This window comes from Crocodylus porosus, unplaced genomic scaffold (genome assembly GCF_001723895.1).
Source record: "Crocodylus porosus isolate Cpor-Errol unplaced genomic scaffold, CroPor_comp1, whole genome shotgun sequence".
NCBI lineage: Eukaryota > Metazoa > Chordata > Crocodylia > Crocodylidae > Crocodylus > Crocodylus porosus.
In genome coordinates this window covers 442952-468535 of record NW_017728899.1, presented here as the reverse complement: position 1 = coordinate 468535, position 25584 = coordinate 442952, and the positions used below count along the sequence as shown (strand labels likewise).

At 45.6% G+C, this 25584-nt stretch overlaps 2 protein-coding genes across 3 annotated transcripts in view; one reads left to right on the top strand and one right to left on the bottom strand.

Annotated features, from left to right (window-relative positions):
* Window positions 1-8302, top strand: part of NID2 (nidogen 2) — a gene marked incomplete at its 5' end in the record, with an annotated part of 24015 nt that extends 15713 nt beyond the window's left edge. Inside the window, 8 exons of the mRNA XM_019556591.1 lie at window positions 1564-1785; window positions 2030-2199; window positions 3148-3277; window positions 3854-4025; window positions 4989-5146; window positions 6481-6604; window positions 7303-7415; window positions 7504-8302. Of these exons, the coding sequence (XP_019412136.1) occupies window positions 1564-1785; window positions 2030-2199; window positions 3148-3277; window positions 3854-4025; window positions 4989-5146; window positions 6481-6604; window positions 7303-7415; window positions 7504-7514 (1100 nt within the window). The remainder of the gene's footprint in view (window positions 1-1563; window positions 1786-2029; window positions 2200-3147; window positions 3278-3853; window positions 4026-4988; window positions 5147-6480; window positions 6605-7302; window positions 7416-7503) is intronic.
* Window positions 8303-8442: 140 nt separating this feature from the next.
* The window catches only part of CUNH14orf166 (chromosome unknown C14orf166 homolog), a 19687-nt gene continuing 2545 nt past the window's right edge, over window positions 8443-25584 (bottom strand). Inside the window, exons 2-8 of one of the 2 annotated variants that reach the window (XM_019556608.1) lie at window positions 22084-22208; window positions 20971-21070; window positions 19234-19320; window positions 16363-16511; window positions 12838-12906; window positions 9558-9606; window positions 8443-8842 (exon numbers count right to left, since the gene is read on the bottom strand). In XM_019556608.1, the coding sequence (XP_019412153.1) occupies window positions 8688-8842; window positions 9558-9606; window positions 12838-12906; window positions 16363-16511; window positions 19234-19320; window positions 20971-21070; window positions 22084-22208 (734 nt within the window). In that variant the 3' untranslated portion in view covers window positions 8443-8687. The remainder of the gene's footprint in view (window positions 8843-9557; window positions 9607-12837; window positions 12907-16362; window positions 16512-19233; window positions 19321-20970; window positions 21071-22083; window positions 22209-25584) is intronic. The other variant, XM_019556609.1, reaches the window with a different exon arrangement.

The following is a 25584-nucleotide window of genomic DNA, read 5'->3' as shown; positions in this document are numbered from 1 at the left end:
CGGACTAGATGATCTGCTCAGGTCCCTTCCGACCCTACAAACTATGAAACTATGAAACTAAGTGCACTCTGATTTCCCTGTGCCCTGAGCCAGACCCTGAGAAGTGGGGAAGGGGCTGCTGAGCTCGAGCCCAGAGCCCTCTGCCTCCTTCCCCTGCTTGGAGATTGTCACCTGCTAGCGGGGGCACTGGTGTGGGGGTCAGGAGCCTGGTTCTGCCGGGACATTGGGCAAGTCTGCTTACAGCATGGGCTCCTTTGAGTAGGGACTGTCATGCACTATGCATATGTACAGCACTGAGCACCATGGAGCCTCTAGCCACTCTTGTACCTATGAATGATGGAGGGGCCTGTCTGGCCTTTCTGAGCATCAAGCCCATCGTGCCCTTCCACTTTGAGAGAGGACATCTTGCTAGTCTTGGGGGTGCAGCTGGCACAGGGTTTGGTTGGGAGCATTCCTCTCCTGCCAAAACCTCTGGAGCTGGGGTGCTTTGCGGAAGGGAGCTGAGGTCCCTGGTGACCCCCTGAAAGCCTCTGCCCAGACCCGGCCGGAAATCCCAGTGCCTCATTGCTTCCATCTCCATTGCCCACCTGTCCCACGATAAAAGGCGAAAGGACTTCCCTGGGAAGCGAGAGCCCTCCAGGGGTATGCAGGGTCCAGGAGGCAGCACCCCATTGGAAGGCACCTGGGGACCTCACACCCACTGCTGATTTGGCTGCAGCCCCCATTCGATACCATGGGGAACAGGGCTTCTCAGTGTCTGGAGGATAGGTGCCCTCATCCCCTGGCCAGGCTCATCTCCTTGTCTATCCCCACGGTGCTTTCAGGCCCCTAAAAATGATGGAGTTGGTGCTGGGCAGCATATGTCAGCTCTGCTTGCTCCTGGAAGCAACAGGTCTGCTGGTCCCTGCAGCCAGCAATGCCCAAGGGAGTGATGTGCCTGGCTTTCCACGCAGCTGCTTTGGCTTCCCCTTGCTAAACAGCCAGGCAGCCATTCACAGCTGGGTCGACTGGGGCTGGGCTTTGGCACAAGCCTGGAGCAGGCTTTGAACTTCCACCTGGAGGTAGCACAAGATCCCTTAATTGCCATCACTGGACAGACACGTGACCCACTCATGGCAACTTGCAGGGTTGTGCCACACGTGTATCACCGTAGGCTTGAGCATGGCCCTGTGGCTTCTCTCTCTCTGCTGCCACCAAAGCCACCTGACCCTGCTGCTCTCCTTAATTCATCTCCCTTTGCTGTCCAGCTCTTTCCATCAATACTGCTTTCCACGGCTGGCCTTGCTCTAGGAACAGTGGAGCGGGCCAGTCTCCCCCAAGATCAGACAGAAGGCAGGATAGGATTTGCACCTTATAGCCTAACCAAGGCGGATGTCTATATATCGGGTAGAAGCCACCCTGGTGGTACTGCTCTAGGGAGAAGCGTTTTCCACGAGGACCTACTGTGGTCTCGTGTGACCATGTCCCTGGCAGGCACATTGCAAACACCCCCATGGCCTTCCCCTGAAGCTGTTGGTTGCTTTGGCCCTCACTCCCCTACAAATCTCTTGCCCTCGACTCTAGAGCCCACGGCGAGGCCGCAGACCATGTGCGAGCGCTGGAGGCAGAGCCTGCTGGACCACTACGGGGGCAGGCCACGTGAGGACCACTACGTGCCGCAGTGCGACGCGGCCGGCAGCTTCAGCCCGCTGCAGTGCCACGGCAACAGCGGCTTCTGCTGGTGCGTGGACGAACACGGCAGAGAGATTCACGGGACGCGGTCGGAGCCCGGCACGGCCCCGCCATGTAAGAGCACTGTGGCGTGCTGGGGGAGGGCTGGCTGCGCGGCACGGGGCTGGAAGGGGTTTACCTGGGCCATTGAGCCCTTGTGTGGGTGGCGTGTTGTGGTTATGCCACAGGTTGTGACCGGCGAAGACTCAGGTGCTGCATTCGAGCGCATGTTCTCCTGCAGGCTTGGGACCAGGTTCAGGGCCCGCGTGCCCCTGGCATGGCATCCGGCAGGGCCGTGACGCCTGTGTTTGAACGACAGGTCTCCCCAGCGTGGCCCCTCCCACGGTGCGGCCCTCGCCACGTCCAGACGTGTCCCCGCCTGCCATGGGAACTTTCCTGCTGTATGCCCAGGGACACCAGATCGGCTACCTGCCCCTCAACGGCACGCGGCTGCAGAAGGAGGCGGCCAAGACCCTGCTGGCGCTGCATGTAACGTATCGCGGGGGGAGCCGAGCTGCTCGGGCTTGGGAGGGTGAGGCCTGGTGTGCTCTGGGTGGTCTCCGTGGGGCCTGAGCCTGGCCACTTCATCTGAGAGGGGGCATTTGGGAGAGGGAGACATGGCTGCTCTCTCTTGTGTCATCCAGATCTCTGGTTTGTGGCCAATAACACAGGCTCTCTGGGCCTCTCTAACTCCAGCTAACAAGGCAGCGGGAGCAAAACAACCCAAAGCAAGTCTGCTCGCTATACAGAGCCCTGATCCTCCCCTGTGAAAGCTCCTGAGTGCTGAGGGAGGGTTCACTCCTGTTTTCCTAGGTTGTCTTGGCCTTGTTTTCAAGTCATTAGCACATCACAGCTGTGCACTTAATGAAGTTGATGTGTAAGTCTCATCCCGGGCAGTCTCCTTCCCTTTACAGCCGCAGTCCCACCCCGTGGCACCTCAGCAGAGCTCCTCGACCTTGCCTGTGGCTGCAGGAAATTAAAACCATTTTAATGGACGAGAAGAGACAGCTCGATAGTGCAACGAGCCTGCCGGGGCTGGGCACCACGGAGGGCTTTCCTGAGAGCATCGGCTGAGACAGCATCGGCAGCTGACCCCCCTTTCGCATCTCTTTCCTCCCCTCTTTAGAAAAAAGCTACACGTTCCTGTCTCCCAGAATGAGCCTGTGGGGCTGAGAGTAACCGAGAGCTGGTGTGTGACCTCTCGGGGTGCATTTTGGGGTGACAGCCTTCAATTAGGAAGCGAAAACTGGAAGGCCGTTACATGCGCCAGCTTCAATCTGGAAAGCTCTGCTTGGTCCTCTGGGTTCTTGCATACAGCCAAGAGGCAGACGACACAGGGTTGCTGAATTCACACTGCCTCCCACAGGCTCTAGACCAGAAAATACCTTCGCTGTAAAGTAAAACATGTCATCTCCTCTTTTTTCTGAATCCTGACAGGGCTCCATAGTGGTGGGAATTGACTATGACTGCAGAGGGAAAATGGTCTATTGGACGGATGTTGCCGGTCGAACCGTTAACAGAGCAAGTTTGGAACCAGGGGCTGAGCCGGAAACCGTAATTAATTCAGGTGAGTGACCATCTCCGCTGGTTTTAATCAGGCTTGTTGCCAGGCAGGCCGTGACTGGGGGTTGAGCTTGCTCGTGGCCTCTCCGAACTGAGGTCTAAGCAGCGTGGGAGTGGGAACATGGCCTTTCTAAGCGCTGGTCCCAGCTCTCTCTTGGCCATTACCCATCACCACTGCCTGCGAGGGTCTCAGAGGCACTGACAGGGCAGGCCATATAATCAACTAGAGGGGTGGAAAATAGAGATGCTACTACATAACAGTAGGCAAGCTTCTTCAGGTAGATGTGACCTCTTTCATTAGACCAACTGAGTCATTGGAAAAAAGTTCTTTGCAAGCTTTTGGGCACAAGCACCATTCTTCAGGCATAGGCACTTGTGCCTGAGAGCTTGCAAATTGTGTTTTTTCAGTGCATCCGTCTAATAAAAGATATCACATCTATCCATCTGCCTGTGTCCTTAGACCAATGTGGCTACAACCAAAAACTCTTACTACATAATGGCTGAACAGGCACAGGGGAGGATTTCAGCCGTGGCCTGTAGCCTGTGCGGTGACAGGGCTCTGCTTGTCACGTTCCTGCAGGACTGATGAGTCCAGAAGGGCTGGTGGTGGATCACCTGCGCAGGGTCATGTTTTGGACAGACAGCGGCCTGGATAAAATTGAACGTGCCAACCTGGATGGGTCGCAGCGCAGGGCTCTCTTCAGCACCGATCTCGTCAATCCTCGTGCCATCACCGTGGATCCCATTAGAGGGTGAGCAACAGGGCTTCCTCTCAGCTTTTTCAAAGCCTGTAATTATGGCACCAGGGGAGAGGTTACCCAGAGACTCGCCTCTGTGGCAGGTGACTGGTAAATCTGTAATCGGAGCTGAAACTTCAGAGGCAAGACGCACCTGTTTTTGCCACCACTGCAGGTGTCATGTTGGAAGCTGTCAGGTAGATAGCGTACTGTCATTTTTACCACACTGAGCGCTCAGTGGGATGAAGCCAGTAGTAAGGACTGTGTCCTGTTTGCTTGAATGTTTTCACAGCTGGAAGGGCACTGTTGAATTAGTGATCTGAATCCTCCTAGTGTGAAGTGCAGCCTGTAGTCATTTATTACAGTAGAGCTGGAAAAACGATCGACACTTCATGCATGGGAAAATGGAAGGGTTTTGTGCACGGTTCTACTCATCAGGAGTTAGCCAGCAAGGTGCTTTTGCTTTAAACAATAAACACCAGCTCAGCTGCAAGGGAAGTAAAAACAGCAGACACTGCTGAATTACATCTGAAGCCAAGTATCTTTGAACTTCAACTGGCATCGGCTGGAATAGCTTGCCTGGAAAGTTAGTCTCAATGTCTCCGTGGTCAGAGACAGAGGCATACCTTTGCCCTATATTTTTTTCCTCTGATTATTCGACAGGAAACCCTTCAAAAACAAAGGTAAAATGTTAAAATGTTCAGCTTTTGAACCCTCTGTTGCCTCTGATATATCCCCTGAGTGTACCACTGCAATGTAGAAAACATCACCAGGAGAGTAATGTCCTTATCTCACCTTGTAAAATGTTCTTGAGATCCCTCAGGCTTTCCTTTTTAGTTTCAAATCAGAAAATAATCTGTTCTGTAAAGCATAATGGGAGGTCCAGGACTCATCTCTCAATTAGTAATCCCCGTGTTTTCCAAGTGACTCATTATTACTGTGTCTTGTTCTCTTGCTTGTTAAATGGTTCCCCTATAGCAACCTCTACTGGACAGACTGGAACCGCGAAGCACCAAAAATTGAAACCTCAACGGTTGAGGGTGCCAACAGAAGGATTCTGGTGAATGAAGACATCGGGTTACCCAACGGCCTGACTTTCGACCCTTTCTCCAAACTGCTTTGTTGGGCAGATGCAGGTGACTTAACGCCCATTGAAATGCACACAAATACACTAGGCAGGGAAGGGAATTCAGATCGAAAAAAAAATACCACTCCCTACTTCTTGCTGTATCCCACCTCTTAAAAAGGGAAATCTCTTCAACCCTTACTTTGCTAAAAAAAGAGGATTTTCAGCTTTCTCAGGCAGTCTCCTCCCCCGCCCCTAAACGCATGCCTTCAGCAATTTCTCCAGCCTCTTAGGGTAGGGCTGTACAGTGCTGCGCTCAGTCATGTCCGTTAGCTGGCCTGCATCTACTAACACTGCCTCTGGCCAACTCTCCTTCGCCACAAGTGCAGCTTTAGCTATGCGACAGCTTCTCCGATTAAGCACGTCAGATGTGACAGAATTAGAGCAATGATGAGAATAATGATATAAAGCAAAAGGCCCCTTGCTCTGCACCCTGCAATGGGGATGTGACTGCTGGTCTGACACAGAGAGTCAGTATTTTTTTTTCCAAGGACAAGTGAAATAATATAAACTCCTAAAATCAGAACTGCAGGAATGTGTCAATGTGTAGATTCTACACAAACTTTTCTTGCTTGCGGTGCTTAAGTGCTACACGCTGCTTTGCTGGAATAACATCTTAGTATTACAGTATGTGACAGCTGCTATGGCTGCTCTGCCACAGATACTTAGAGGTAGTTGCTGCACTAGGGAAATTTTTACCAAGCCAGTCTCCATATTACTGTCTGAAGATAGGCATTTTTCTGTACAGGTGCCAGCATTTATGGAAAATGCCTGACAGAGATGCCTTTTGGTGCTAATGATGCCATGGTCACAGGTTCAATCCTCATTTGGTACACAAGACCCTTCTTGTCTCAGGCAGGGGATTGGATTAAATGACCTCTTGAGGTCCTTTCCAGCCCCACTTCTCTGATTTCTATGATTTTGCATTGAGCTGAACTGTTTAGGTCTAAGATTAAAGTCTGCCTGAAGCTTTCATTTAATCGACATTTATAATCAGGAATGCAGCTAGAGGGATACAAACAAAACTCAGAGCAGGCTCAAGGAGGAATTGCTTCACTTGACCTCTGCAGAGGAGTGAGGAGCATGCACACATACCCAGTCAAACTGGGACTTCAATGTCTGGCACATCTGGTGCAGAAGTGATTTGTGCAGGTAGTTTTGTCAGCTTTGCTCAGCTGAATTCCTGCCTTCCCGCAGTACAAGCTGGGAGAGTAAGCTACTGCTCAGGGCTTTTCTGACTAAGGTCTGTTTGCATAGAGTACTGTGGGTCACCTCACCTCCAGCAGAGTGCATGGAAACTAGCCTGCCTTGTGTTTTGCCTGATGTAATGTTTTATTTGAAAAGGAACCAAGAAGCTGGAGTGCACGTTCCCAGATGGAACAGGAAGGCATGTCATACAGAATAACCTCAACTACCCCTTCAGTGTCGTTAGCTATGCCAACCACTTCTACCACACCGACTGGAGAAGGTAGGCAACATGCTGGTAAAGAGCACAGTCCCAGAGGCCAAATATTTAGTGACAAAATACCTGCTAGTCCTATTTTAGCCATAATGCATCCTCGGATTGTCAGGGCCAATATTTTTGGCAGACATGCCACAAACCAGCCCAGCGCACTCCCCAACGGACACTCGCTCCCTTCCCTTACCAGATCTGCTGCTCTGCTTTGTGACTTGTGCTCTCCGCCTTAGCTGCTGTTCTGCTGCCTGTCCCTGCCCCAATTTGCTGCGTGCCACGTAAACTACCCATGCTCTTCCAGCTGCCAGGTTTGGAATGGTACAAGGGCATTTGAGGGAGGAGCAGAGTATGAGACTCATTTCCTGATGGGGTGGAAAAAGTGCTGTCTGCAGCACTGCACTAGGATGCCAAGGTCGCATACTTTCAGGTCTTGCTAACATGTCTACACTGTTGCTGGATGAGGCGGTAGCACAGAATGGTGTTTCATTGCACTGTGCAAACACTCACACTCAAGTGATTCAGCACCAAATGAAGATGATAGCTCTAGCACAAAGAATGGACTCAATTCAAAGTTTACTAAGTGAGCTATCTGGGCGTGTTGTACGGAGATGGTCTGACTGAAGCACAGCGATTCCTTCTTTAACAACAATCCTTCTTTCTAGAAAAGGATTGAGGAGCAAGGAAAGGTTTGGGTTTTTTTTCCTCCCCAGGGATGGTGTTATAGCTGTGAATAAGGATACCGGCTCCCTTACTGAGGAATACCTTCCAGAACAACGGTCCCATCTCTATGGAATAACTGCAGTGTATCCCTATTGCCCAGGAGGTAAAGTCTGCCCTGCTTATGTCATACTAATGGATATGCTGTTGTTTTTGTGCACTAAGCATACATATTTGGTTTCCTCTCATTGCAGTGAGGAAATAGTTACTGATACTTCAACAAAAGGAAGTTTGGGCTTTAAACTGGGAGGAAGAATGCCAGACCCAAAGACTTAACACCACATGGAGCAAAGAGGAAGAAACCTTCCACAAAGGCCATAGATGCTTACCATAGGCCCTGATGTGATCTACTTTAGTGCAAAAGATCATCATCATCATCAAGTATTTTTTTGAAGTTATACCTCAATCTTTACTACTGTATTTTTAAATGAAAACATTGCTATACTACAAAAAATAATGGCCCTGTGAATATTAGGCCATTACTTTAATTTTGCTTATGGAAGCAACTTTAAAAAAAAGAAAAAGTCTTAATGTATCTTATTCCAGTGTTCTCTCATTTGTATGAAACAAAACTCAAATAATTTTTAAGCACAGTTTGACAATCTGACCTATAGGTCCTTTATAGCCAAAAAATTAAGTGTGTATGGAAAGCTTTCAATGCAGTGTCTTACTGGGTCACTGTCAATAACCCAGAAGAGGCAAAGATTGCATGACTGCAGAAAGTGTGCAGAACCATCATGGGACATGGAAAGTACACTACATTTTTTCCAAAGCACAATTCTAGACTCCTTTTGCCTCTGCCTCAATGCATGTCTTTTAGTATTTATATTAGAAGAATGTGCTAGATTTAATCATTCATGTTTGATGGTCTTTTAAGAAGTGCCTTCGCTGTGCTACCTGTTATAGAGCGAGATGTGTACATAAATACCTGTTCAGATGTAACTCTCACTTTTTCTAGATTACTCAAATAATAAAATGGTTGTTTTAAATTTTGTTTTGGCTCTAGTTTTTCACAAGTTTCTCTTGTATGACAAGTAGTTATGGTACCAGGATTAGTATTTCACAATGCAGGAATACATCCACAAAAGAATCTAAAAATCCTTATAACAAACTTCCTTTTAAGACACAAGGCCAAGGACAAAGAGGAAAACTAACTATTATACTTCTTAACTTATAGCTAAACAGAACAACTTTTAGCTGTTTCCCCCACTTCATTTATTTAAAGAAAAAGGTAATTCACTAGAATAGTAAGACTTCACTTTCTTCCTGGGTTTCTTTCAAAACAATGAAACAATATCCATTTCAAAATGCATGCCAGAGGTGTACATAACTCCTAATTGTACTAGGTATGCAAGAGACTTAAAAGTCTTAATTTTGTTCATCTTCCAACTTTCCCCAGTCTGTGGTCTGTCTTCGGATCAGCAATAATTGCCTGAACTGCTACTATGGCTTCATTAATTTTTGTCTGCAGCTCTCGGAGTTCTTCTATATGCAGCAATCGAAGAATCTGGGCAGCTTCATTAATGACAGCATCTGATTGATTTGCACAAAGAGAAATGGTATTAACACAGAACAACTATTTTCTACTTCAAAACCTTTGGATGCGATTCAGTCAATTAGCAAGCCACAGTTTTCTATGCTTGCCCTAAATTCTTTAGGAACAGTGGGCCTGATTATCTGGCCTGGTCAAGGCATGTTCTGTGCAAGACCTAATGTGGCTTTATAGCACTTTTGTGATATTCTGCTTCTGAATCTGGCCAAGGCTGAGCAGACACAAGCATGGACTCCATTCATTTCAAGTGGTGGTTTAGCTATAAAAAGAAGATGCATCTATGCCAGCACTCAGGCTGGACTAGATTCGAGACATCTGTCACTCAGAGCAACCCATCAGCTCGCACCAGTCTGTGGTGCATACTAACTAATCCTGATTTAACAGAAAACCAAAACGAACAGCAGCTAAACACTGGTCCCACCGTTAAAGCATGAGATATTCTCTGCACATCTTTGTCAATTGTATCCCAGGATGATAATTTCCTCCATTGCCAGACTTTTCCCTCTCACGCTCAGCAGAATTTTTGTAAACAAGCTCTTGTAAGCAAAAAGCCAAATGTAATCATTTCCTTCCCCTGCCAGCTTCTGGAAGCAACATTTTTTCTTCTAAAAACTGTCCACATTGGGTCAGATGAAATGACTATTTTAGTCCAAGGTGGCTCCATTGTTTAAAATAAGAGTTAAAAGCAGCTCTTACCTCCTGTGTCAAAACCAAGAATGTGTTTTTCTAAAGCAACAGGCAAACCCTTGGGAAAAGACAAACAAACTCATATTACTTCTATGCTTTTTGAAGTAACTTTGGAGGAAAGGATGCCAGGGCTGAAGAACTCAAAATCCCACCCAATATGGAGCGCAGCAAAGTCTAAAAAATATGATAGTAAAAATATGCATGGCATTTCTAGTTCTACTTATGTGTTTCTGAAATGGTCTCTGGTAGCAATCAGATGGCCTCAAAGCTACTCCAACCCATACCTGCAAATAAAGGGTCTCATGAGCCACTCCAGTGCACGTGACCAGGGAAACGTGCGGTATTTTGTCCCACCCCTGCTACTTCCACTACACCACGAAAGCCTTGAAGGGATGGCTACACCAGCTGACAGTCCTGTGCTGGCAGAATTGAATGCCATTGTTGGGCAACTTTAAATTCTCTGTGTGTCACTGGGGCAGCACCAAGAGGACTTGTAAAGGGATGAAAACTTAACCCAATGACCAAACACCACAATAATGCAAACTCAATGGATGAATATAAACACTTCCTGTAAAGACTTTAAGAATGAGTCTGATGATCAAATCCCGTAAGTGTTGTATACAGATTGAGAACTCTCAGCACAACGTGGTATATTTGTAGAGGAGTTTGCTTTCCTATAAACATACCACAGGAAACACTCATATATTCTAAAAAGTCATTGCTGAAAGTTTTTCCAGTTGATACAATCAGAATCCTAGTCTAGACTCTGAATACATACTGACCTAGTTAGTGTCAGTTTATTTGAATATGTAATTTCAAGCGAATTTAATAGCAGTGAAAACACACAAAAAACCATAAAAAAAAAAAATGCGGCTTCCCGAGAAAATGAAGTTCTCTCTGTTTTTCTTTCCCCCTCCTCAGACTTGATCAGACACAGGCAGAGCAGCCAAGTCTCCCTGCACGACCCCACACGTGCCCAGCCTTCAGTTGGAGGGAGGCCCCCTTGCTAAGCGTTTCATTTCTTAGCTTCTTTGCTCAATCTGCCTTTCATCGTTATGCCTAAGCTGCTGAGCACGTCCGTTGTGACTACCCGTATGTCGTCTTGTCCACAAGGTACAGATCAAAGACCATCCACTGCTTTTAGTGGGGCTACCTGACCCTTCAGATAGCAGACTCTGGTCTTTACCAATGTAGGCTAAATCTGAATCTGACTTTGATAGGAAAACTTCATCTTCGCTAGCCTCTCAGTTCAGTTATTCAGCCCCACAGATGATGTGATCATTTCTATCAGTGGGACCAACTGTTTTGGGCAGGCATGTCATAGATCAGCCCCACACTCACCAACTCGCTGCCCAATCTGCTACTCTGCTTAGTTCCCTAGGGTCCCTGCCATATCTGCTGCTCTGCTTTCTACTCCTATCTACCACTGTGCTGCCTGTCCTTTTCCCAACCTGCCATGTACCACACTGGTTGCCAGTGCCACTTGTGGCACGCATGCCATAGGCTGGCCACTCTTGATTTATATGATGCATCATGTTGATTACCATCTTTGCTCTTTTCCCCCTAGTATCTGTGCCACAGGAGATCCAGCAGTTCGGTACATAATCCATTTATTCTGCTGACCTAGTTTTCCTAATTTGTTTGCAGAGCCACCAAGGTGCAGACACTCAGTTAAGGCATGTAAAATGATGTTATGAAACATTCACACGCTGTCTCCCTTTATCTTCATCACTTCTACAATTTAGGCTGTACCGACAATCTTGTTCCACAGCTCCTGCCAAGAGCCAGACATACTTTTGGGAGCCATAAAATATTAACAAATAACCCCAGCTCACTAAAAAGAAAGAAAAAAAAAAAAGAGCCCTGCCTTTCCCAAACAAAGAACTGCCTGTATCCTTTTACAGAGAAAGGGGGCAGGGAAACCTCTCCCCCACAAAAAACCCTCCAACTTTTAACTTTGCAACTCCAGTGCTGCACCCAGATACGGAATATCAACAAGCTTCCCTGGGGGTTAATTTTTACCCATTTAAGCTTCTATACCCAACACTGATGGAGCAGCCTCAGCTGTTTCCACGTTTTCCTGTTCTTTGAACAGTTTTCAAATGCTATTCAAAAGGCCCATATAAAAATAGAATGCCCTAGTTTATTGTACCACTGCTTTGTAAATCAGTACAAGTTGTACCCCAAGAGGCATTTGTAACTGCCGATTACAGACCATCAAAAGAGATGCTTTCTTATACCACATTATCACATACAGAAGATGCTGCTGTGATGTAGGTGTCAAAAGAGATGAAGGGGCCTGGCTAAAGGTCTCTGTTCTAGAGCGACAGTTCCAGAAAGTGTTTCATCCTAAAGACGTACAAGTTGCCCTCATCAGTGATGGAGCAAAAGTTTCAAGAGCTGGGATGTTTAGTAAATGATTATTTGATATCCCTCAGTTGTTCCCTGTGAATACTCCCCTCAAAAATGTGCTAAATGGTCCTACGGATTCATCACTAACTCTCATAGAATGGCTTTCTAGCCATATTTCTTATCTTAGATATTTCTCATTTACTTCTGAGGCTTAACTGTGAAATTATAAAGTTATTTTGGTACTTTTTCAGATGACGGGAACCCACACCTAGATTCCAATCCTCCTTTCCCCATAAAAGCCAGCTGAGAAGTTGGAAATACTTTAGTACCTAGAACTTGGATCTCTCTTTGCTTATTCAGCAAACAATGCTACCTAGAAGAAAAATTAACCTAGGACTTTTGTATTCAGGAAAATATTATTGAAAATCTATTCCAGGAGTGTCAAACTCACCTGGCCCTGTGGCCCCAATGACTGGCACAGGGCTGGTCCATGGGCCAGATCAGGCCCACGAACCCCCACCCCGTGCCTGATCCTGCACGTGGCCCCAGCAAGCACCACAGTCCAGGCAGCGTGGGGTAGCCTGTGGATCAATGGGGCAGCATGGGCAGGCAGACTGCATGTTTGATACCCTGATCTATGACATATTACTATGATGTTAGGGACTTATGATGATACTGCATTAAGAAACAATTGAACAATTATCATGTACAAATATACTTAGATGTGTGTCATAAAGGAAGTCTTGCACTTACTTAGCACCTGTGACTTTTCTTTGGATCTTTCAGAATCACAAAGGCTCTATCACATGGGTAAGTCCTTTTTCACCTGTTGTTTTAATGTTGTGCACCTGGATTCCAACTACAAGCATCCGTTTTGAGATTCCCATTTTGAGACTAGCCTCGTTACATGATGAACCCATGCACTGTATATACATACCTCCTTAGACTGATTGGCCTTTGCTACAGCATCCTGAGTCAGGCGCTCCTGAACCAAAATACGAATTGCCTTTAAAAAAAAAAAAAAAAAAATTAGTTCCAAAGAACAAAGTAACTCAATTCTGTGTTGATGCATCTTTGCCCAGCACTTGTACTCAAGGAAACTGAGATTACACCCTCAAGTCTCTGTCTTTTGTCCATATTTCTGGGAATGTCATTAAAGGCCCCAGTGTAACTGCCCTATTTAAAACTTTGCCATTGTCATGGAAATGGATTTTTTAAAATTATGAGCCAGACTCTTGTCCTATAGTGCTGGGAAAGGATCCTATGCCTAGGTAGCCAAGTTATCAGCTGCACACATTTGTTTGCACTGTGACAGTCACGGGCAGATTTATCATCCACCAGGCACCCTACAGAAGCTCTGCCAGCACACAATATAGCAGATTCAGTAAATTTGCTCACTCACAATCCCAAATTAGTGGGGTCAATTTTTAAAGCTGCACTGGCAGTGATAATATTCTGCAGCCTCTCCACAAACAGAATTTCTGCTGCTGGGAGTCCTATGCCAGAGGCTAAACAATTTCCATCAGCACAGAAGCTAGAGTAAGTATAGTTGTTCAGGAAAACCCAAGGGATTTACCTTAAAAACATGAACGTGCCCCCCAAATGAGTCTTGATAAGGGATTATCCATAGAGGTGAACCAATACATCAGTCCATATTGTATCAGTACCGATAAAAGGAAAATTGACATTACTGGTGATTGGCTTTTTTTGGCTGATGTGGCCAATGATGTCGCCAATAAATGCCGCGTGCATGTATGTGGCCACAGCATGCACACGGCCAGCCCAACAGCTTGGAGAGTGTCCAGCTGGTAAGTCTGTTGGGGAGGAAGTGGGGGGAGATCACAGCCCTTGCAGTGAGGGAGTGGGGCTGGGGCAGACGCTGCCCAGCCAGGACCGGGGTTTGGGGGGGAAGAGGGGTGTGGCTTCTGCCATTGCATGCACCCCCAGGGGAGGCCTGGGGGGGCATTTGTTCCCCAGATCTGTGCGTGTGGCAAAGATGGTCTGCCTGCTGCAGGCTGGGGCTGGCACCAGGCTCTTCCCGGCAGGGGGCTGGGGGAGGGAGGGGCAGATGGCAGCAGCGCTTGGAAGGGGGCTACAGGGTAGGCTACGTCCACCCCAAAATAATGTGCTGTAGCCCCCCAACAACCCCTCCCAGTGCTGCTCCTGCTCCCAGCACTACTGCTTGTGGCTCCATCCTGTGCCCCGCCGCAGCTGGGCAGCACCTACCCTTGCTCTCAGCACTATCTGCCCTGCGCCCCCTGCCTCCAGACGTACTAGCTGGAAGCTGCTCTCCAAGCTGCCAGGCTACGTATTGGCAATCAAATTAGTATCATCAGCCAATAAGGCTTGTTATCAATCGGCCATTGATATCAGCCCAAAAAATCTATATTGGTGCACCCCTAATTACCCATAATCCTGCTGCCCTTCTGGCTAGTTTAGTAGCTCCCACACATGGTACGATTCAATATTCCATGACCATTTCAGGCTGAATGTACAGCTATACATAAGGCATATCAGAGCACCAGAATTAGACCATGGAGCAGGCTTTGAGCTTATTACAGCTGCTTCTCGCACTGTTTCTCTCCTGAGTTATCCAAGTAGGACAAAAGCACTACTACATGCACCACCTCATTGTTTATTTCTCCTGTTTGGTGCATGATTTAAGGTTGATGTGCAACACAGAATTCTGTGAATTGACTCTCTCAACCAAAAGGAATTAGTTTTGAGGAAGATTCTGATTAAAAATATGAATCTGGCTAACGCATCTTAAATCTGGCATGAAAGTCAAAGTTACAAACAGATTTAAGATTTTCGTTCAGCACTGTGCCCTGAGAAGAGTGTTCTCTTTGATCAACTTCAAGATTTTGTTTGGGCAAAGAGAAGTTCAAGCTACTTAGGAAAGGTAAATTTTAACTAGCATATTTGTATTTCATTAGCCTTTTCTATAGGTAACTCTGCTACAGATGCAAGAATGAATATGGATTATTACATTTTTCATTTGCAGTAGATACTGCCCTACTGCGTATAAAAAAAGTAGTTTCATTGACATATTTTACCAACATGAGCCATGGGAAAAAGCTACTGTTTATGCAACTAGGCTTGCAACATGGTAATTTAGTTGCAGCACAGTGAAAAGCAAGAGACCTTTCCCAGCCTGTACACTATGTTCCTTTTTGCCCATTTTGCCTTCCTCCCCCATGTTTCTGGCTCTACTTGGTCCTTTTTCCCTTACAGTAAAAATTAAAATGCATTTACACAGAAAATGCAAACAACATAGCTTCATTAGCTTTTAGCAATGTAGGTAAGAGAAGTGTAAAAATTCTATTTTAATATGACTATCACAAGTTTCCATGCATTTATATGGAAACACCATTAACTTTGCTACCCACAATACTGCCCCAAATATTTCAGAGTAGACTGTAACCTCTGCAGGGTGGGGTCCTCATCCTTTTGTTTCTGAATACCTAGTATATTTCACTATTACATAAGATTTTTTTTTTGATCAAGACTAAGGTCTTGGTTAGCTACCTGCAATCCATTACAGTGATTGATTATAGCTTTGATCACAGAACTGACTACAGACTTCTATCAGTTTATGTCCTCTCCAATGAAGCACCTGGACAAGGAACACAATTTCAAAAGTGAGTTGGGTCATATGTGGCTTTTGGCAAAGAGAAAGGACAGCTGTGTGTGTACATGGACATGCACAGGGCTGGAAATCAGAAGGACTAGAGTCTACTCTTGCTTGTGTCATAGGTTCCCAGGCCCATCACATTGTTCATATCATATCTATCTTCCATATAGATGAAGTGTGTGTTGGGTAGGAGGGAAACAGGTACAGGAGGTTTATCACACATCAGCTGCTCCATCACAGCAGCCACAGCTGCCTGCATGCACGCTCCTGCTCTGGAATTAAGTTAAATCAACATCTTAGCTCTCAATGAAAGAGAGGCAAGTTACCATGGTTCAGCTTCTACTTACTGCAGCACAAACAAGCAGCTGCCGCAGAGCCACTGACTTGCAATAAAGCCCTGCACCTTTAACTAAAATCAGAAGTTGTTTGCCCTAAGTTTCTCTCAACTTCTAAAACCAAATATCTATTTCACAACTGTGGTGAGGCTTAAATTCATTAGTGTTTTTAAAGCATTTAGAAACCCTGGGATAAAAGGCATGAAATACAAATAAGCAGAATTCTCAGTAGGAAGACACACTTCATGTATTAATTCTCAGGGACCAAATTAAAAAAAAGGTAAATAGTAGGATAATTCTTTAAACATAAATGTCCACACACACAATTTCAAAGATCAACATTTTCTTTTTAAGCCAAACAGGAGCACCAAAAGTTTAAACCTAATTCATTTCATTTGTACCCAAGAACAAACTACTGATTTCCCATACCAAATTATTCTGCAGATACTTCCCAGATTTCCAAAATACACAGAGTTAAAGTCATGAAGCTCACCTTAAGCATCACCAAATAGTCATCATGCCGCTGGATCTGAAGAAGATTAGCCAAAGCCATCACACCAGCCTTGAAGTCAGGATTATTCACTGCAAGAGCGAACCACACGGTCATTGCACTTGGTTTCAAAATACTGGTTGCGTTCCATTCTATGCATGGGTCAGATTAATGACAAATTTGATTAAGGGGTTGGTTCAGAGTTGGCTGTGCAAGTAGTACCATTAAAGCCAAAAGAACTACCTTGGGCAGTTAACTGATCACTGTCAGTGATGGTTTATGGCTTAGCTCTGCATTTTAAGAACGTCCAAGAAGTTTTAATGCATTCATAGTCTGAAAAATGATTATGTAACAAGGACATTAACACACATGCACACACACACTGCTTTCAGCCCAAACTGCATGCTAAATCTGAGGAAGTCCTAAAAAATGAAGCCAGAATGAGTCTTTAGAAATGCAGTGCATTACAGCGTGTAAAGAAGTTGCTTTTTTGCTATTTAAAGTACTTCACTGCCCTTACTTAACAGAAGTGCACAGCTTTAGATCACTTTAAAAATGGGTATAGCACTTTAAATTAAACCTTGTTAAACCAGGTATTAAATTTGAAACACTGTATTTTACATCACTTTAGCAACCTACAGCACTATAAATAACTTCTGTACACTAGTCTTTTTTCTGACCAGTGGAGAAGCCCCAGGAGGCTGCAGAGCGCCTCCCGCCTCCTAGCCTGGGAAGTGCAGGGAACCTTAGTTCCACCCCACCCCCAACCAACCACAGCACTTCTGTCATGTTTAATAGCGCTGTAACTTTATGGGCACATCCCCACGAGTGCGCACATACATTGCCCCCAGGACAAACAGCAGAAGCAGCCTTATCTGGGATCCTAATGGCCTTCTGGGGCAGCAGCAGTGGCAATCCAGGAGCTTGGAGCCTGGCCAGCAGCCAGAGCATGGCTCTGGCCAGCAAGGCTCCCTTTCTGGCTGTGCACACTGCTGTCACGTGCACCACACCGCTTTTTTTTTTTGTTTGTTTTTTTACACTGGGATCTCCCAGTGTTAAGAGAGACAAACCACAGCGCTGCAAATCAGCAGCACAGCAAATGCATGCAGTTTGCAATGCCACAAACCGCACATGCACGCTTGTGGGGATGCACCCTATAGTGATATAAAAAGTGCTCTAAATTACAGCACTGTAAAACGTGCCCGGATGTTTACAGCACTTCTGTAAACACCTTTAGAGCGTTGTGCTTTGTAGACAGGTCTCCCCAGCACTTCCTAACTGTACTTGATTGATATCTAAATCAAATCTTATTTTTTTCTGGAGTTTTTTTTTTTTTATGGGAGTGGAACTAGGGAGTTACATAGCGGTCACTTTGCTAAAATAAATGCCGATTTTAGTTGGTGTCCATTGCTGCTGCTATTTATCAAAAACATCTAGCATGCAATAGTTGCATTTCAGTAGTAAAAAATGCAATAAAGACAGTAACGAAAAAGGGCCCAGCACCCTCTTCTTTAATGGACTGAAAGGATTTATTGCACTGGATCAGGTGGATGGGAGGAGTAGCAATGGCTGCAGATCTAGATTAAGAAGAAAGAAGACTGATGATGGGAGATGCTGCTTTTTTGATAGCTGTGGAAACTCTAGAGCAGGGCTGTCTAATTGGCAATCCCCCGCAGGCAACACCTGACCCATGAAGGGTTAAACTGTAGCTCCTGGTCTGGGCTCCACTCCCTGTATCCTGTCACTCTCCAGCTGCTGTCACAGGAGTCCTGCTCTCTCTGCCTGCTTCTGCCCAGGGGCAGGGGCAGATAGAGAGGTATGGCCCAGAGCTAAGAAACTTCACAGGCAGAGTACTCCAAGGCCCCTGTATGGTGCAACAGTGCTGGTACAGCCAGAGATTGAGCAGATTTTTGGTGTTGGGAGCTGGAACTGGAGCTTGCTCCGTCCCCTCCATGCGTCGGCCTGGTATTGCAGTGCTTCCAGGAGCGGTGCAAAAAACAAAACAAAACAAAAAATTGTACAGCCAGAGAACAGCATGCAGGAAGTGGCCCAAAGGATGTGGTGTGGCACAGCACAGCGAAGAGGGGTGCTGCCCATACTGGGTGGGAGGGGCGTGCCATACATCCTGGGGTGGGTGTGTGTCCTGAGCAATGCAGAGCCAGGGGCCTGCAAGTTTTTTGGCAAATCTGCAACAAAGGTTGGCTCCCACTGCCCTAAAAGATAAGCTGCTTTACTACTACAGGAACAAAAGGAGCACTAGCTGCTGGCCCCAATGTCACAGTTAAAATCACCTGCAGTATATGTAGTAATGCTCCTTCCCACCCCACCTCACCTCATGTGATCTCTGACCTCACCATGTCCTCTATAAAAAGCTATTAAAAAAAAAAAAAGAGCTATAACCCTTCCTCGACCCCTTCTGTTTGTCTCCATACAGTTCAAGTCTTTAAGTTCCCTGCCCTACAGTAGGAAGAATTCTCCCACCCTCCCCAAGTTATTTGTCAATGAAAGTCAAAAGGATTGGAGTAAGGAGCAGTTATTCTGGAACAATATACTACCATTCCTATGTCATCCGGTATAAAAGAGAAAGATCAAAGAGGAAAGCAGAGGCTGGAAAATAAGAAGTTCTCAAAACACTACCTCAAAGATGCACATCAAGTGTAAGTATAAAATCCCCCAGGATATTATTGCTGACATTGCAATAGAGTATCACAGCTTCCAAAATGTGGTTCTAACATGATTTAAAGCTGCTAGAAACCCTAAAACATTAAATAATGAGAAAATAATCCCTTTAAAAAGGTAAGGAGAAGCACAACATGCAAGATACAGCACAACATATTTAGGTCAACACAATTTAAAAAAACACTGTACACTTACCATCCAAGTTTATCAGTGGCTCTGCACTTTTCCCCGTATTATCAGTATTTTTGGCACCATCAGGTGTGGAGTCCTTGTACTTCTCAGCTGTTAAAATAAAAACCAGCTTTGTTTCATGAATGTAAGGAAGCCAGTAAACGGATTAGTTAAAACAGTTGGTTGACTAACTGGTTTACAGTAAGAGTGCTAGAGCATAAAAAAGGACTGCTGAACACTGCTAGCTGCAACTAAGGAAAGTACATTTTCTGTACCTGGCTAAGAAGTTTAAAGATCTCTGTTACTGTTGTGCACTACTGAAACTCTAGATAAATTACAGTCTACTAGAACTTGCTCAGGTAGGAGGCCTCTTATTATCACCTATGTACTGTCAGGTAGCCGAGGCAGAATTTAAGACACATGCCAACTTTAGTCACATTGCTTGGGACACTCAAGACTGAGAAGACTTAACTATGCTGAAGGCTCTAAGAATAAGGAACAATTCATCTGATTTTTGAATGACCAATATACAACTGCTTATAAAGCTGTCAACTTGATTTCTATCCTGGATTGATACTGAAGGCCCTCTAGCCTTTCAGCAATCACATTAGGTGAGACCATAAGTTAAAGATTTCAGCCAAAAACAAGTTCTGGATGTCAGACAGTAAAAAATGCAAGAATGTGCTGTGTCTGTGAAATGGATCCCATTCATGTGACACTCTTCATCTAAGAAAACATAATTAAAATACTGCAGCTTAATTTTCCTGTGGTTATAAAAATGAGCGCATTTGTTAGAAGTGTGAGACATGCTAGTTGTTGAGGAAATATGCATCTAAAAAGGGGTTATCTACAATAACACTAGAAGAGGTTATTATTTTAGTTCTTCCTCTGCAAACAGGCTAAGTAACAAATCTCAGTTCATTACTGCATCACCCAGAAAATCACAGAAAATGAGGGATGGAGGGGACCTCAGGAGTCCAACCCCCTGCTCAAAGCAGGACTGACCCCAGCCACTTCATCCCAAACAAGGCTTTGTCTAGCTGGGTCTTAACCCCCAAGGATGGGATTCTACCACCTTTCTGGGTAAACTGTTCCAGTGTTTTACTATCCTCCTAGTGAGACAGTTTTTCCTAATATCTAACCTCAACTCACCTTGCTGCAACTTGAGCCGACTGCTCCTTGTTCTGTCATCTGCCCCCACTGAAAACAGTCCGGCTCCATCCTCCCTTGAACCCCCTTTCAGGGAGTTGAAGGCTGCTATTTAATCCTCCTCGACCTTCTCTTCTCTAGACTAAATAAGCCCAGTTCCCTCAGACTCTTCTCACAAGTCATGTCCCCCAGCCCCCGCAACCATTTTCGTTGCCTGGCACCGGACTCTCCAATTTGTCCTTCTGTAGTGGGGGGCCCAGAGCTGGACACAGGACTCCAGATGTGGCCTCCCCAGTGCTGAACAGAGGGGAAAAATCACTGCCCTTCACCCGCTGGCAGCACTCCTACCAATGCAGCCCAGGATGCCATTAGCCCGCTTGACAACAAAGGCACACTTCAGCTTATTTCCCACTGTAACCCCCAGGTCCTCTTCTGCAGAAAAACTGGGCTGGAAAGGAAAACAGCTGCAAAACAAAAATATTAAACTGCATGTTCAAGTAACTATGCTTCTTATCCTCGCTTAATTTTAAAAATATTTCAAAGATCATAGGCAAGGCATTTTGAATAGTTTTGTTGTTATTATTATAAAGGATTTTTCAAACCTGACCATACCATTATCTCCATATTCAAGCCTGACAGCTAACCCAAGCAGCCAGTCAACAGTTTCTTGCCGCTCTTCCAGCTTGAAAGGACAGTTCACATCTTTCAAATACTGTAGAAGAGTAAAAACAACAACAACAAAGGATGGTGTATCTATCGCCATCACTGGCTGGAAGTAAACCTACCTAGTTCACATTGTACAACAGCCTGGACAAAATAAGTTTTCCAGACAGACAAACTATATCTTTCTCCACAGAGCCTAGTATCGCGAGGTCAGCAATAAGAGTTGTCACTGCAAAGCAGGTCATATTTCTACTGTGATGCATGTGAGGTATTTTACACTGCACAACTCATTCATATCTATCATCTTAGTAAGCACACCTGCTCCTCTCTCAGTGAGAAACAGATATTTTCTTAGTGATATTACATAATGGAAGAAAATTAAGAGCATCCAAAGTGCCTCCATCCCTCCATCCCTAGCATGGCATGAGTAAGAGCAAATGAAAGAGAGAACTCCACCTCCAGTATTACTGACTCATGCATACAGCGTACTAATTGCCATTGCCCAGATCCCCAGGACTATGAAGGCTGCAAACAGTTTCACTGTGGCAAGTAAGATTAACACATGCTAACAGGTTTGCAATCAAAGAGCCAGAGTAAAGGACTGAACCATCAAAACAAAGAAACACGGATGTGGCACAAGCACGGCGTAACGTTTCTGTCAGAATGCTCATACGCAGTACATGCATTAAAACAAAGGGCTCTTTCCCATACTTGACATGCAAAGAATTTAATGCACACAGAAACTGACTGGTGGTCAGTTTTCTTCTGGAAAGGCAGAAACCCCTTACCAAGGAAGGGAACGGGCGAGGAGTATCAAGGTTTTCAGTAACTGACCATATGCCAATTACAGAGAAAATGAAGTACACTAAATCACACCATCCTATTATCTCTGCATTTTGGCTTCTAGAAAATAGTTCAATTTCAAGCAATTCAAGGGTTCGCAATTTTTTCCTTGCATGTATTTGCTTTAACTTTCAGTTAAAACAGCAATCGTTTATCACTAATTACAGATACAGCACATGGTTTTATAACTTACGTTATTGTTACCCCGTATGAAATTACCTTTTCAAAGGACTTGGGCCATTCATCACTGTGTATGTTTCTTAAATTTCCTCGGTCTTCAATCTTGTAGTGCCTGATTTTCTGGTCTTCAAGCCAGACAATAAAGTTTCTGAATTCCGTTTCATCTATAGCCCAAAATGAACATAGCAAAATGAATACTAACCAGAAGCGGACCAAACTTATGTTTTCGCATAGAGAGGCAAAAGTCAATGAAGGCATGAGCTAGTCAATAAAATTCTGCCCCGCTGCATACAGAGGCCAGTTAACACACTCATCTGGCCAGCAGACTGCCCCCAAATGACTCATCCAGCCCACGGAGCCACATGGGTTTAACACCTCCGATCTACATGTATAAGGCAACAAAGTGACAGGACCTATCGGCTGTGTGTCCAAGTAAGAGCAGCTGTGCAGCACACATACTGCACACTCTGCTGTTCTCCGTGCTGTAAAGGAGCTGCATGAATGGGGGGCGGGGGAGAACTCCTGGATATCTAGGGGCAAGAAAACCCATGGGGGAAAAAAAAGGCTGGGCAGAGCATTTGGGGGCAGTGTGCGCCGCTCAGAACTGGAGCCTGGCCAGCCAGAGCCACACTGGCTGCTGCATGCCTGGATCGCCATTGCTGCAGCCCTGGGAGGCCCCGAGGCCCCGGGTAAGGCTGCTGGGGCCAGCCATTGCTGGCCCCAGCCTCCCCTAACCAACTTGGAGTACTGTGCTGCATGCCAGAGGGTACATGATGCAGGCGCTCCCCAGGGACGAGTACAAGCTAAAGGTGCACCACGGCTAGTTGTCCCCAGGGAACCAAGCATCCATGCACTTGTGGACGCAGCCTTTGTTCCCTTATCACAGGTTCGGGACCCCATATGAACAGGCCTAACACGCTGAAGTCCAAACCAGCCATTTAGTATCTCAGGATAAGATGAGTCAAAACTTCATGTCTTGGATAACAGAGTTTATGTCTGGGGCCATTACTGGACTATCTGCCAAAGCAGCGTTTGCAGCAGAATGCAGGGCTTGACGCTGGTGTCGCCTCACTTTTCATAACAGTCTTTCAGTCTGGGAGCTGCTCAAGTCCCGCACTAGTGCTACGCAGTACAACATAAATGTGTCAATGAGAATTACAGTGCAACTTAGGTTGAAAAAATAAAATATTTTTACAAAATAGCTCAAGAGCCTGATACTTTCACTATTCAGGGGGAAGTGTGGTTGTAAAGATAGTAAGTCCTTTGGCACTGCTAGAAGCAGAGGACTTATTAAATTCTGATGGGAAACCAAGCCAGAACAACAGTGTAAATGTTAACCAATCTTTAAGAAACATTACAGTGTTCAGTATTAAAAGTTAGCAAGAAGTTTGGAAAACATATTAGAAAATTAACTGACACAGATTTTAGGCTAAGCTCGTCTCATAGTCACCATGCTTCCCATACCTGTATCATTAACAAAACACTCTGGGGATCACTTAGAGGACAAATGTAGAAAGCAAGGATTCCAGTCTCTCATTTAATGTGAAGCAGAGTGAAAAGGTCCCCCGGTGAAATCAATAAATAAAGGCATTGAGGCAATGGGTAAACAAGATGGACAAGAAGCCCCACAAATGTAGCATTTCATCTCATGGACCACAAGGACTGGGAATAGTTGTTTTCCACCTGTTCAACAGCAGTGTACATCATTCATTTCTAGATGCAGTAGACCAGGTAAAATATCACTCCGTCCTCCAAGTAGCTGAGTTATTTTGGCATTGGGTCAGGTCTTATATTGTGTAGCAAGTTCCTCCTACGTGTCAGACCATGGACATTTCCAATTCTTGAAAGACATTCTTTTCCAAAAGGATGGAGAGCGATGCTTGCAACGCTCAAAAGTGTTTGGGCAGCATTACACATCTTAGTTATAATGAAAGCACCAGGAAAAACAAAAGTGCATCATCAACACCTATTACAGGAAAACTGTGTGCAGAGATACAGGCAGTCCTCAACTTACGTTTCGAGTTACAACGTTTTGCACTTACAACGTTTATAAATGGACACCCTGTTTCACCTTTATGACATCAGTTTCGACTTTACAATCCTTGATCCAATGCAACGCCGTGCCAGCGAACAAGTTCGCTGTGTCGCTCGTCTCCCTGGAGAACGTCTGTCCAAACTTCCTTGGACACTTTAAGAAAGTGGACTATACTCCAGAAAAACCTGCAGCCAAGACTCCTGAGAGTCAAGAACCTAGAACCCTTCAAAAAAGTCCAACCAAGTCACCTCAAAGAAGTCCTTCCAAATCAATATGTTTGCTATTTACCATATAAATTCATTAACGTAGCTATATTACTCATCTATAATTAATCGAATACAAAATTCTGGGGTATTTTCAGTGAAAATAGGGTATCGGGCCTTGGTTCAGGAACCAATCCCCAATTTATAACGTCGTTTCTTATGAGGCAATCCGTTCCGAGTTACAATGTTTTGACTTAAGACCTGGTTTTCAGGAACCAATTGTGTGGTAAGTCTGAGGACTGCCTGTAGTTTTATAAGCAGTGGAATCAACATGCAAAATCTTACTCCAACAACAGAAAAAATGAGAATATTAGATAATAGAGGATGGTGAGACAGGAGGCAATAACAACATGACAAAACCCCATGCTTGAGTTTAAAGCTGAACATAAAGGCCACCCCCAAAAAAATACAGTGGCAACAAAATCAAATACCACAGAGTATACCACAGAAAGCTATGCATCCCTGCAAGCTGATTGGTGACCAGGGTGGACGACTGGAGACCCTCTGGGTTAAAATCCGTGGGGAACATGGCACAGGGGATACAACGGTGGGAGTCTACTACAGACCTCCCACCCAAAGTCAAGAGCTTGACCAGGAGTTCGCCCGGGAGCTGGCTGAGGCCGCATGCTCTAGGACCTTGGTTGTCATGGGTGACTTCAATTACCCGGACATCTCGTGGGAGGATCAATCAGCAAAATCTGAGCAGTTGCAAAGCTTCCTATCGTGCATGGATGGCCTCTACCTGACTCAAGAAGTCTACGGGCCAATGAGAGGTAAAGCGCTGCTCAACCTGGTACTGGCTACTGGGGATGACCTAATCGATGACCTAGTGATCGATGGGAAGCTGGATGACAGTGACCACAAGCTAATCACCTTCACCATCTGCCGTAAAGCTGGCAAGTCAGTCAGCAACACGGAAGTCCTTGACTTCAGGAAAGCCAACTCTGACAAGCTCAGAAGGCTGATCAGTCAGGCCCTAAGGGACGATGACCCCAGGGGGAGGGGAGTCCAGGAAGAGTGGTTGCTCTTCAAGGAAGCGATCCTCAAGGCACAAGCTAAGTCTATTCCATCTCAGAGGAAAGGCAGCAAGAAGGCACAGCAGCCCCCCTGGCTCTCCAGGGATCTAGCAGACCTCCTGAGGCTAAAAAGAAAAGCCTACAAAGGATGGAGGACAGGATTCACCTCCAAGGAGGATTATTCTGCACTGGTCCGGTCCTGCAGGGAGCAAACCAGGAAAGCCAA